The 12,082-nt window shown below is 32.7% G+C and overlaps 1 protein-coding gene across 4 annotated transcripts in view; it reads left to right on the top strand.

Annotated features, from left to right (window-relative positions):
• The window catches only part of PPM1A (protein phosphatase, Mg2+/Mn2+ dependent 1A), a 39,147-nt gene extending 27,861 nt beyond the window's left edge, over positions 1-11,286 (top strand). For all 4 annotated transcript variants that reach the window (XM_055304577.1, XM_055304574.1, XM_055304576.1 and 1 more), the window contains 5 exons: positions 449-1,302; positions 3,493-3,610; positions 7,772-7,880; positions 9,329-9,386; positions 10,373-11,286. In XM_055304577.1, the coding sequence (XP_055160552.1) occupies positions 469-1,302; positions 3,493-3,610; positions 7,772-7,880; positions 9,329-9,386; positions 10,373-10,402 (1,149 nt within the window). In that variant the 5' untranslated portion in view covers positions 449-468 and the 3' untranslated portion in view covers positions 10,403-11,286. The remainder of the gene's footprint in view (positions 1-448; positions 1,303-3,492; positions 3,611-7,771; positions 7,881-9,328; positions 9,387-10,372) is intronic.
• Positions 11,287-12,082: the final 796 nt, after the last annotated feature.

Raw genomic sequence — 12,082 nt, 5'->3', positions numbered from 1 at the left:
GGAAGTGGCATGTCAGCTACTTTTATCTTGATGTCTTAGTTCCCTCTGCCTGTTGTTCATTCTAAGCTGTGCCTGATCAACCTCTCTCCCAATTCTTTCTTGTTAATCTCTAGGTTCTAAGTCAGCAACACGATAAGTGTCTGCTTATAAGAGTTGTGATTTTTTTTTTTTAAAGATTTTTATTTATTTGAGAGAGAATGAGAGAGAGCATGTGAGCATGAGTGGTGGGAGGGGTAAGGGAGGGAGAAGTCCGCTTCCCACTGAGTGGGGAGCCAGATGACATGGGGTTCAATCCCAGGATCATGAGCTGATGCTTAACCGACTGCCCCTGAGTTGTGATTTCTTATTTAAAGCTTTCTTTATATTTCTTTCACTCTTAAAAAGGATGTTGGAAATGTATTTTATATATAAGATAGTTATTAACTTTTCTGTTTCTCTTCCTTTGCAGACCTAGAATATCAAGACATAATGGGAGCATTTTTAGACAAACCAAAGATGGAAAAACATAATGCCCAGGGGCAGGGTAATGGGTTGCGATATGGGCTAAGCAGCATGCAAGGTTGGCGAGTTGAAATGGAGGATGCACATACGGCTGTGATCGGTTTGCCAAGTGGACTTGAAACCTGGTCATTCTTTGCTGTGTATGATGGGCATGCTGGTTCTCAGGTTGCCAAATACTGCTGTGAGCATTTGTTAGATCACATCACCAATAACCAGGATTTTAAAGGGTCTGCAGGAGCACCTTCTGTGGAAAATGTAAAGAATGGAATCAGAACAGGTTTTCTGGAGATTGATGAACACATGAGAGTTATGTCAGAGAAGAAACATGGTGCAGATAGAAGTGGGTCAACAGCTGTGGGTGTCTTAATTTCTCCTCAACATACTTATTTCATTAACTGTGGAGACTCGAGAGGTTTACTTTGTAGAAACAGGAAAGTTCACTTCTTCACACAAGATCACAAACCAAGTAATCCGCTGGAAAAAGAACGAATTCAGAATGCAGGTGGTTCTGTAATGATTCAGCGTGTGAATGGCTCTCTGGCTGTATCGAGGGCCCTTGGGGACTTTGATTACAAATGTGTCCATGGAAAAGGTCCTACAGAGCAGCTTGTCTCACCAGAGCCTGAAGTCCATGATATTGAAAGATCTGAAGAAGATGATCAGTTCATTATCCTTGCATGTGATGGTATTTGGGATGTTATGGGAAATGAAGAGCTCTGTGATTTTGTAAGATCCAGACTTGAAGTCACTGATGACCTTGAGAAAGTTTGCAATGAAGTAGTCGACACCTGTTTGTATAAGGTAGCTAGACTTTATTTTAAAAGATAAAAATGATTTTATGTCATCTTAATTATTACTCTCGTATTTAATCATTTTAGAAACTAGTTCTCAGAAATGAGTTTTGGGCACAAAATTGTAGGATACTCTTTACCAATTATGAACATTTAGGAAACATTTTTAGAAATTATCCAATTACTAAATATGCAAGAGTTATAATCTGAATGGTCTTTTAGTAACCATGACTACCTCAGCTTTTTAATATTGTAGAAGATTATCAAAGGCAGAAAGAGTATATCATGGTGTGTGTCTTAAAAGGAAAGGCATGGGGGGGGGAGGGTTAGGCCCCTGTGTCTAATGAATAAAAAGCATTTTAGAATTTTAATAATTTATTTTTATCATGTGATATTGCCTTACATTCATGGAAGTACTTTGAGACTATAGTCTAATGAATCTGTAGCACTAACAAAGAAAGTTTAGTGATTAATTGGCATGATATGATAAAAATAGCCTTGAACGCGGAGTCAGAAGAACTTGGTGTAAGACTGTGTATGACTTCAGGTAAGCTATTTCAGCTTTCTGGAAAATCAGTTTCTTTAACTGTAAAAAAGGTAAGAGATACTATCACCCTGTCTCATGGGGTTGTTGGGATTATCAAAGGGGATCATATCGTAGATGAGCCAGCTCAGCCCCTTTATTTTACAGAGGAGGAAGCTGAGCAAGAGGGAGCCCACCTGAGTCAGGCCTTGAGTCAGGCTTACCTCTGTCACTTTTGTACTCCATCGTCTTGGACCAGTTGTTCAGCCTCTCTCAGCTATTGAGTAGAGATTCATAGTATCTAACTTATAGGACTGCTGAGGAATTAAATTTTTTGTTAGTAATTTTTTTCTTTTTCTTTAACAAATGTTGATTTTATAAAACTTCTGAGGCAACATATTTGATTTTCTTTTAACATGTAGAAATAGAAAGCCATCTTTATGTTCTCTGTAGTTTTATAAGCATACTGCCAGCTCTACTTAAAATCTTAATTAAAATCTGATCATACTTAGAAATCAGATTTATGTAACATCCAACACAAATCAAGTTTATGTAATATCCAGCAGATATGTAAAAAAAAAAAAAAACAACAACAACAACAAATAGAGCAGCAACTTACTAGTGCACACTACTGATTTCTGAATTTGAGGAGACCTGAACAGTGATGCATATGTTCTTTGTCCCTTATAGTATGCATAAGAGTAGTATCCATTTGTTGGTCTTAATTCTGGAACTCTTGAGAATTAGATAGTCACTGGCTAAATTAAATGCTATTTTCTTGAGAGAATTGTAACATTCAGACACTAGTAAATTAGGACTCATCTAACACTTTATCTCTTCTGCATTCTCCATTTTAAAAATTATTCAGTACCTTATCATCTGCCGTATTTTATACTGTTTTTATCCAAGATTCTTTTTAATATTAAATTCCTTGGTTTACTTAAACTAATGGCATAAGGTCAGTTCTCCCATATTGAGGAATCAGATACTTAAGATGTAAAAGTTAACTCCAGTTCCTAAGAGAGAGAGGAATATTAGGGATGCTAACATTGATTCAGGTATTTTAATCATACCTAGGTATCTTTAAAAATAAATATATTTCCTAAAAGTTAATTTTTTTAAATTATTAAAATTTTAAAAATGTTTAAATTATATATATAGCTTTACTTCTAATTCCATGTTTCTATTTATTATGAAGCAAATTAGTTTAAATATAAGTGTTTCAAGTATACATGTAAGTATAGGTCAAATCCTCTTGTAAGGAATGCCACTAGAATTTTCAGTTTTGTTGAATGAGTGTGTGTGTGTGTGTGTGTGTATGTTTGTGTATTTTTATTAGGTATCACTTCAAATTAAGTAGGCCACCAGTAAAATGTTCAGAAATCTTTTTGCTGTATAGCATTAAAAAAAATGATTTCTGTAGTGGAGGTTAACCTGTAGTGTTTCTCCTGTCTTTTGGAGTGTTAGTTATACCGTATACCATATGTAGTATATGTGTACAGGGGTGTGCCTCTCTACATATGCATATTTTTTCTCCATGAAATATAAGTGTATATATATATGTATGTATATATGTTAGAGCAAGTATAATTAAAAGTGTCATGGCTGTAAAAGTTCTCAAGGCTTTAAAGAGCCAGACAAAAGATTATAATATTTCTCAAACTTTTTTCTTCCCAGGGAAGTCGAGACAACATGAGTGTGATATTGATCTGTTTTCCAAATGCCCCCAAAGTATCACCAGAAGCAGTGAAGAAGGAGGCAGAATTGGACAAGTACCTGGAAAGCAGAGTAGAAGGTGGATCATTTAACAAAAAATAAGTAGCTTTAATTAAAGAAAAACCTCAACACAATCAAACTTTAATATTTTAGCTTTTAGATCTTTACATGCCTTTGACATCTAGTGTTTAGTGTACAAAAGTGGGAAAGGGCATTTCTGTAGTAACTGTTCAGATGCTTTTGATTGTCCTATTACAGTTCTATTAGAAATAAGAACTAGTGTGACCCTGTACATTCTGTTCAGGATACTTTTGTTTAAAAAGGCTAAAAAAGTGTTTGTATGCTTTGAAATTCTTGATGAATTCACTGGCATGAGTAATTTTATGCCAGGAAAGTCTGATATGTGGTTTATTTAATTATAAGTAGATTATTTATGATGGTGATAATTTGAATACCATCTTTCTGTGTAAAGTTATGTATACGGATTTAAGATCTTTAGGACTTTTTTTTTTTTTAAATAACTTGAAGATCACAGCCTGGTTATTAGAAACTTTCATATGCCACAGCTTTTACAAATATATTTTAAACTGTTTCAAGTCTTCTTGCCTAAGCCATAAATTTCCTCACCAAGACAACATAGACCTGAATAGAAGATATACTAGGTGTCTACTTGGCAGAAATATAAATGCTGAATAAAAGCAAAACTAAGTTGGGAATTCCAGAAATATGTTTGTCTTAATTCTGCAAATTACTTTGAGACAATTAGAAAGATGTTTGTAACTCTCAAGTGTAATGCCTTTAAATATTTGAAAAAATATAAATGACCTTATATGCAGCTACTGCTTATAATGCTAAGATCTCCCCAGAGAATTCCATTTTGCTACATATATGCAATAAGCATATAGATTTGCAAGATTTGCAGTTTCTTTAAGCAGAAAAACTTGACATGCCTATGATAGCGTTAAAATGCATTTTTGGCTCCTAATGTCATGAATTTGCACGTTAAAGATCTAATAGCATGTAAGCGTTGACCTACACACTATTATATTCCGCTGTGCCTACATTATTTAAAATTAATATGCACTTTAATTTTGTTTTCTCCCTTTTTACTGTTTGATATCAATTATAATCAGTCTGCTATTAGAATCATGATTGGTTTTGATTTTCAGTACTATCTAGAGCTGCTATTTTGTTTTTATCTCTTTCCCCACTTGATAGTGATATATCTAGTATATGTATGTACTATTTAGTATTTCATTCATTGGACATACTATTCAATGGGTTTGTTTTCTCACTATTACCTAAGGCTCTTGGAATTCTTATATTTTAAATGAATCATTTTGAAATGTTATTTATATATATAATACAGTAAAATAAAATATTTAGAATGCTACCAAGTTATATCACATTGGTTCAAACTGCTGGCTAGTGAAAAATGAAACCATAAGAATATGTATTGGGATAAATTGGTATTTGATTTATTGGCACTTTTAAGTAATTTGGGTGTACATGTTTTCTTACTGATTTAAAGAATAAGTACTTCCGTTTCATTTACTATGAAATAGGATCACGTTTTTAGAAATGAATTAAAACGTTTTTCTATTGTGTGCACTCTTAAGTTTTTGGTGCAATTCTAAATAATTGCTTTATATACATAATTTTATGTTATAATATTAAGTTTTTTTATTGCTTTTTATCAAGGAAGAATTACCACCTGAACAGTTTACATCAATACTCAGTATTTTTGATATGTTGAAGTATTATACTTGTATCATTCAATTTGAGATTACTATGTTACAAATCAAGTTTCATATTCTTTATTGATGAATTATTCTTTATTGAGGTAGGTTTGATAAGACTGCAACTAGAGGATAAATTAATTAAAATTGCTACTATATTTTAAAACATAGAATGTAACTATATTGCAAAAGTTGTTCTAAGTAAAAAGTACTGCATTCAGCTTCTAAAACAGGCACTGAATATTTTTTTCTTTTTTTTTCTTTATTTCTTTAAATACATGTCTTCAAAATTGCTGTGACCTACTAAACCTCATTTTATTTATTTTGCATACTTTTGGCTTCTCTGTCCACACCATCAAAGGAAAGCCTTTTCAGCGCTCCTATTACCTGTGCCCTTCCAAATACTTGACTCTCTCTAGGGTTGCGATAAAAAGACTCAGCTCATAATTTAAACTATATCACTTAAGTTTGTGGTCTTTCTAAGCCAATTTAAGATTGTTCTTGTACTTTTTAAATCTTTTCTGCTGACTGCCCAAGCTTTAAAGTTGTTAATTTGGAGATGACTGCTAGGATCCCTCAGACTTGGTGTGGAGGGAAGTGGGGAAGAGCAGAATGTGTTTATATGTTAGTATGAGAAACATATCTTCTATACATATATATATATTCTTTAGTAAAAGCATTCAATCTTTTTACAATTCTATTTAAAATGTATAGTCCAAGAGCAAGTGAAGGAATATTTCATTTTGTTTTCCTTTTTAAAAGCAGAAGCAATGCTAGTGTAGCATTAATGGTAAGATAGTTTAAATGTATTGTCCCATGTGGAATAGGAGTTATTAACTGTTTTTAAAGCCTTACATTATTTTTTTTAAAGAATTTGTCTTCCTGTAATTTTCTTCACAATTAAAATACCCCAATATTTTAACAAAGGAGATGTAAGATACATCAAATATAGGTGAATTAAGGTAATGTTTTTTAGACCTGAAACTATCATTGCTTGAATTTATCATCAGTGTTCATTTCTATTGTATTTAGTTATCTATCCAATAATTGTATTGGCTTAGCAGAGACTGTATGTTAAGTGTATTACAGCTTTAGATTGTGAAATTGTGCAGCATAGGTAAACATCAAAACCCTTTATTTTTGTACAGCAGATTTCCAGCATTAGAACCATGTAGAATACTAGCTGTTAAAGATTATACAATAAAGGAACTTGGCAAACCAAATCTGAGATCCTTGCTTTTTGTTCAGATTTAAGACTGGTTTAAAAAAAAAAAAGGCAAAAAAATAATACATGGTGAAATTTGGCCTTAATTCCAAAAGGACAATTTGAGCCATTTAAAGAAATATGAGTAGCAGTGTCTGTTTTTTAATATAATGTGGCCTTAATGAGGAATTGATATTTTGAGACTTGATCTAAAGGATGGAAGATCTTTATATGCATTGTGATTTTCAAAGGTATTTACAAATTGAGAACTAGAATGATAATTTTATTGCCCTAATGATGACAAAGAAAATGTCTTAGTATAAACATTTAAAAACAGATAATTGAGCAAAACTTGAACTTTTAATTTACAAATACCTTTAGTATGACCTTGCATTTAGAATAAATAACTCCAAGAAAAGACTTCTTATACTTGATAGTTTGAGAATTCTTTAAGTTGTTTGTACATAATTGTTGGTATTCTGTGGTATGAATAACAGTATGCATCTACATGGCAACACTGCAGATCATATCACTGACCCATTTTGTAACTGGATGTTTTGAAATTAACAATTTTAAATACAGTTGTATGGTTTTTTGAATTTTTTCTTTGTAAAAATTTATCATGAAATTTAGATTTTTTTCCATTCCATATGCCCTGTTCAAATAACCAACTAAGGAAATGGTATTACATAGCTGTTTACTGCTTAAAGATCTTCAGACAAAAATTAAGCTGTGAGTGGTATTCAGTTATATAACCTAACCTGCACATGCTACTTACATATCATTTTGCAAATACAAAGATACGTAAAAATGATTTGGGTTAGTATATGATCAGTAAATTACATTATATTTAAAAGGTTTTTTTCCCCTTTCAAATTTTGATGTTGGTTATTTTTTTTTAAAACTGTGCAAAATTCAGGAAACATGTTTCCAGTCTGAAGAGAGGAGTTGACCTCCTCAGAAGTAACTAGTTGGCATCTTAAGAATATTCTCATTCATATACCCATATCCTTGATTATGTAATATACTGATTTTAACATGACATTTTTCCACATTTTTATCTTGTTTATTTTCATTCTTTGAAATTAATCTGGAAAGTATCTCATTTTTTTGTGTCATTTTGTGCATCCCTTTGTCAAATTTTCAAAGGTCAACTTGATTTTTTTCCTAATACCAGCTTAGAAAATCTCAGATGTGGTAAATGCCATCTTTAAAAACCTAAGTTATCTTTGTTTCAGTTTTTTTTTTTAAATTAAATTTGGATAACACTTACAAAAAAAGTACTTCTGATTCCCAGAAATCATAAAGAAGCAGGGGGAAGGCGTCCCTGACTTAGTCCATGTGATGCGCACATTAGCAAGTGAGAACATCCCCAGCCTCCCACCGGGGGGTGAATTGGCAAGCAAGTAAGTTATATTCTGCATCCTGTTAAAATTTATCTCAGTACATAAAAATGTTAGGTGTTCATTGATCAGATGTATACTTACCTAATGGCTAAAGTGATGCAATTACCTGTATCTTCAAATGTTTAGCCTGTGATTCATTGTTTTTCATTATTAATGATAAAATGCCGTGTGTTTAGGATAGATGTCAGAATGTCATTGTAACTGACTGTACTGAAGGCTGTCTTTAGTGGAGGCTTGGGTTACATTGATTGCCTGATAGCATTAAATAGTGAAAGAATTTTTTAAACTAAATTATATAGCACTACAAAATTCTAATTGTCATTTTTATTATTATTACATTTATTACATTTTTATTACATTATAATTTGATTTTGTCAATCCCTGGATAATTTATCACCCCAGGGATGAACATCTTTCTCTTCTTCCATCTGAGCCATTTTTCTACATCTCTGATTTTCCCACTGTTTTCGGTTACTGATTCCTAGTTGGTTGGATTTTGTTGTGAGGGAAGATAGGAGGATGCATTTCTTGCTTTTTTCTATGTGAACTTCAGTTCATAGAACTGGACTAATTTGTGTCAGATATTAAGCTTACATCTTTATAAACTTAAGTGGAGACTTTAAGAAATTTTATAATTCAAACAGTTTTACCTCTATATGATATCCACATAATTGACCTACAAAGATATTAGACAATTTCCTTCATTCTCTACTGTGTTCTGTAAATGTAGCCATGTTCTTTATAATCATTTCTCTAACTAGTAATTGTAGAAATTCCTATTTGAAGCTTTTCTTAGAAACCTTTTCTTCCAATATGACTTTTCTGTGAAATGACTATTAAACTGCTTCAAGTCAGTTTTGGAAGTACGGAGGCTATAACTTATAAATACCATTACAGATTTTTTAACAAAATGTTATTCAATAAGATCCTGTACTTGACAGGGAAATTTCAGCTTTAAAATCGAGCCTTTTAAAAGGGGTATTACAAAAAGCTGAAATTTAAATGTAAATTTTATTTAAATTATTTTACTGCAGCAGATGTTGAAGTTACTTCTACTTCAAAACTAACATTGAACTCTTAACCAGAATGTTAGTGTTATATCTTAAAACTGCATTGTCATTGCTGACTCATAACCACAGAAGCCAGTTCAAATGAAATAGACAATATATAAATGAAGTAGACTGCTTTTTTTTTTTTTTTAAACCATGACTTAGTCTTCTTCTAGTAATTGGGTTGGTGGAATGTTACATTTTAGAGTAAATTCACCTCTAGTTATCATTGGGGCTCAAATGTCTTAAAGTGAGGATCACTTATTGATAGTAAGAAATAGAATTAAAATAATTTCTAAGTATAAGATTATCTTTGACATTTTAATGAGCACCTAACTGTGAAGTATTAAACAGTTTTGTGCTCTAAAGAATTAACTTTCTGCATTTCTTTAAATTTAGGCGGAATGTAATTGAAGCCGTTTACAATAGACTGAATCCTTACAAAAATGATGACACTGTAAGTAGCATTTTGGCTCTGTCTACTTTCCCTTCCCCTCCACTCTAAATGCATATCCTTCCTACCTGTTTTTGCAGAGCTGTTCAGTGTACCCATTCTCTTACACACACCCCTGATTGATTGCTCTGAATTCTGGCTGCACCACAGTTCTAGTGATTGAGGACATAATCATGGTGAGTGGCCACCTCTCTCAAAAAAGAAGAAAGTCCTTTTGAATTATTTTTGTTTTTTTAAGCCTCTACAAGCAATCAGCTTCAAAAGATTTACCTCCACTAAATGATTTTTTAAAGTTGGGAATAATAGCTCTGCTCAGAATCTTGAATTATTCTGAGTTTTATAAGCAGCTGCAACAGAACTTCAGAATGCGCAGCTCCACTAAATAGTTTTTATGTTTGGAAATACCTTTGCTGAGAACCATGGAGTATATACTTCATTTAGATCCTAACATAGAGAATTCTACTTATATAAAAAGACATTAGAATGTCATATTCTGCAGTTGAATTTCCTGTTAGAATTCTGTTGTAGTATTGGTGTTTACAGAAAAGTGGGAACTTAAAATCATTTGGGCACGGCTCTGAGATATATATTGCATTATGAATCCTCAGATCTCACATTACTTGAAGCCTTAATTTCTTCTTATGTAATAAAAGTTTATACAAGTAGTGTTCTAAAAAAAAGTTAGGTTTTAATTGAAAATAAATTTTTTTAGCAATTATACTGGTTTAGAAATACATTTGGTCAACATCATGGTAAAATGGTATTTCAGATATTTCATTCAAAACAAAACAAAGGGTTAACTTTTTTTTTAACAAATTGAATACTGATATTTCATTTACACACATACACTTACTTCTATGCTATAAAAAGCGTTAGTCTAAATGTCAGCTTTACAAAACCCTATCTTTCTGCATTATCCAGAAAGTAATATGTTGGCATCTCTCAGCTTTAATGTAGTTCCTTGTTTTGCTTTGTTTCCTTTTATGAAGGACTCTACATCAACTGATGACATGTGGTAAAACTGCTCATCTAGCCATGGAGTTTACCTTCACCTCCAAAGGAGAGTACAGCTCAACTTCCTTGAACCTTTTAAACATCCATCCTCAACTTTAAAGAAGGACATGTGACATGGGTGAGAGTGGATCACACCAGAGAGCTTCAGCCGTACAACAGCTAGCCCAGGACTGGTTTTTTTTGTTTTTTTGTTTTTTGTTTTTTTGTAAATTTGAGACTTCTGTAAACGTGATTTCAAACCATAATTCATGTTGTAAATCAGACTCCAGCAATTTTTGTTGTATGATTTTGTTTTTTGTAAAGTGTAATTGTCCTTGTACAAAATGCTCATATTTAATTATGAACTGCTTTAAATCACTATCAAAGTTACAAAAAAATGTTTGGCTTGTTGTGTGATGCAACAGATATATAGCCCTTTCAAGTCATGTCGTGTTTGGACTTGGGGTTGGGACGGGGAGAGCAGCAGCCATGTCAGCTACACGCTCAAATGTGCACACGATTATGGAGAGTAATTCCAAAATCTTACGAAGCCCAATATGCAGGGAGTTAACTGAAAACTATCTTGGCAGTGAGGTTGGCACTGTTGATAAAGCTGGTCCCTTCCTTTAACTGTCTTTTAGGTTGTTCTTGCCTTGTTGCCAGGAGTATTGCAGGTAATACAGTATATTCATAAGAATATCAATCTTGGGGCTAAAATGCCTTGATTCTTTGCACCTCTTTTACAAGTCCTTACGTTGAATGACTAATTGATAAGCAGCAGCTTCCTACATATAGTAGGAGACTGCCACGTTTTTGCTATCATGATTGGCTGGGCCTGCTGCTGTTCCTAGTAAGGTATTCTGAATTCCATTTTATCAATAAAGCTTGATTTAACAAACAAGAAATTTAATCATGTATGTGTAATTCCTCCTTTACCCCACCCTTTCAAAACATCATGCCATTGTAAATGAGAAGTTTCTCATGGGGAAAGATGTTAGTCTCTTTTATTGGGAAATACTGTTACTGTACTGCAAGGCACAGATGGAAACTGTTTCCCTTCCATTAGAAAGACTACAAGATTTAAGTCTCTGTTGTTTCTTAATCTGTTTTTTAATGGATTTCTTTCTGGCTGCTTATTTTTCATTAAGATGTGGTTCAGCTTCAATTTGCCTACTGTTTCATTAAAATAATTGTCAGAGCTTGACAATCTAACACTCTATAGTAGGGGTGTGTGTAGGTATGTGTGTGTGCGCGCGCCTTTGTGTTTGTGAGCGTGTGCTTGCCTGTGATTCTTCACTGGTCCATGTCTTTAGAATCCAAGTAGTTAAGATGTATTTGTGATTTGAAATATAGCATGTTGCTAATATTTAGCTGTTGGCCTTTAAAAATAACTTTCAAAGCTTAAAGAATTGTAGATATAAAAATAACCTAATCTAATTTAGGCTTAAATTCCTCTAAGCATGTGAAAGTAAGTTTTTAAATCTGTCACTCAGAAAAGACTACTGTTTTGTGCCCTTCTGTATTTTTGTCTGTCTAGGTTGGATATTGTATTTATTGACGTGTAATTTAATCATTCAGTAGGCAGATTCTCCACTAGAAAACTATTAACATGTAAGATTACAATACAGCATTGAATACAAAATCGAAACTCTGTATAAAAGGTAGTATAATCAGTTCTGTTATATTTGTTTTTTCCCTAACTTGGA

The sequence above is a fragment of the Nyctereutes procyonoides genome, unplaced genomic scaffold, assembly GCF_905146905.1.
Source record: "Nyctereutes procyonoides isolate TBG_1078 unplaced genomic scaffold, NYPRO_anot_genome, whole genome shotgun sequence".
Taxonomy (NCBI): Eukaryota; Metazoa; Chordata; class Mammalia; order Carnivora; family Canidae; genus Nyctereutes; species Nyctereutes procyonoides.
The sequence above is the reverse complement of the archived record's forward strand: the minus strand, read 5'-3'. Positions and strand labels throughout refer to the sequence as shown.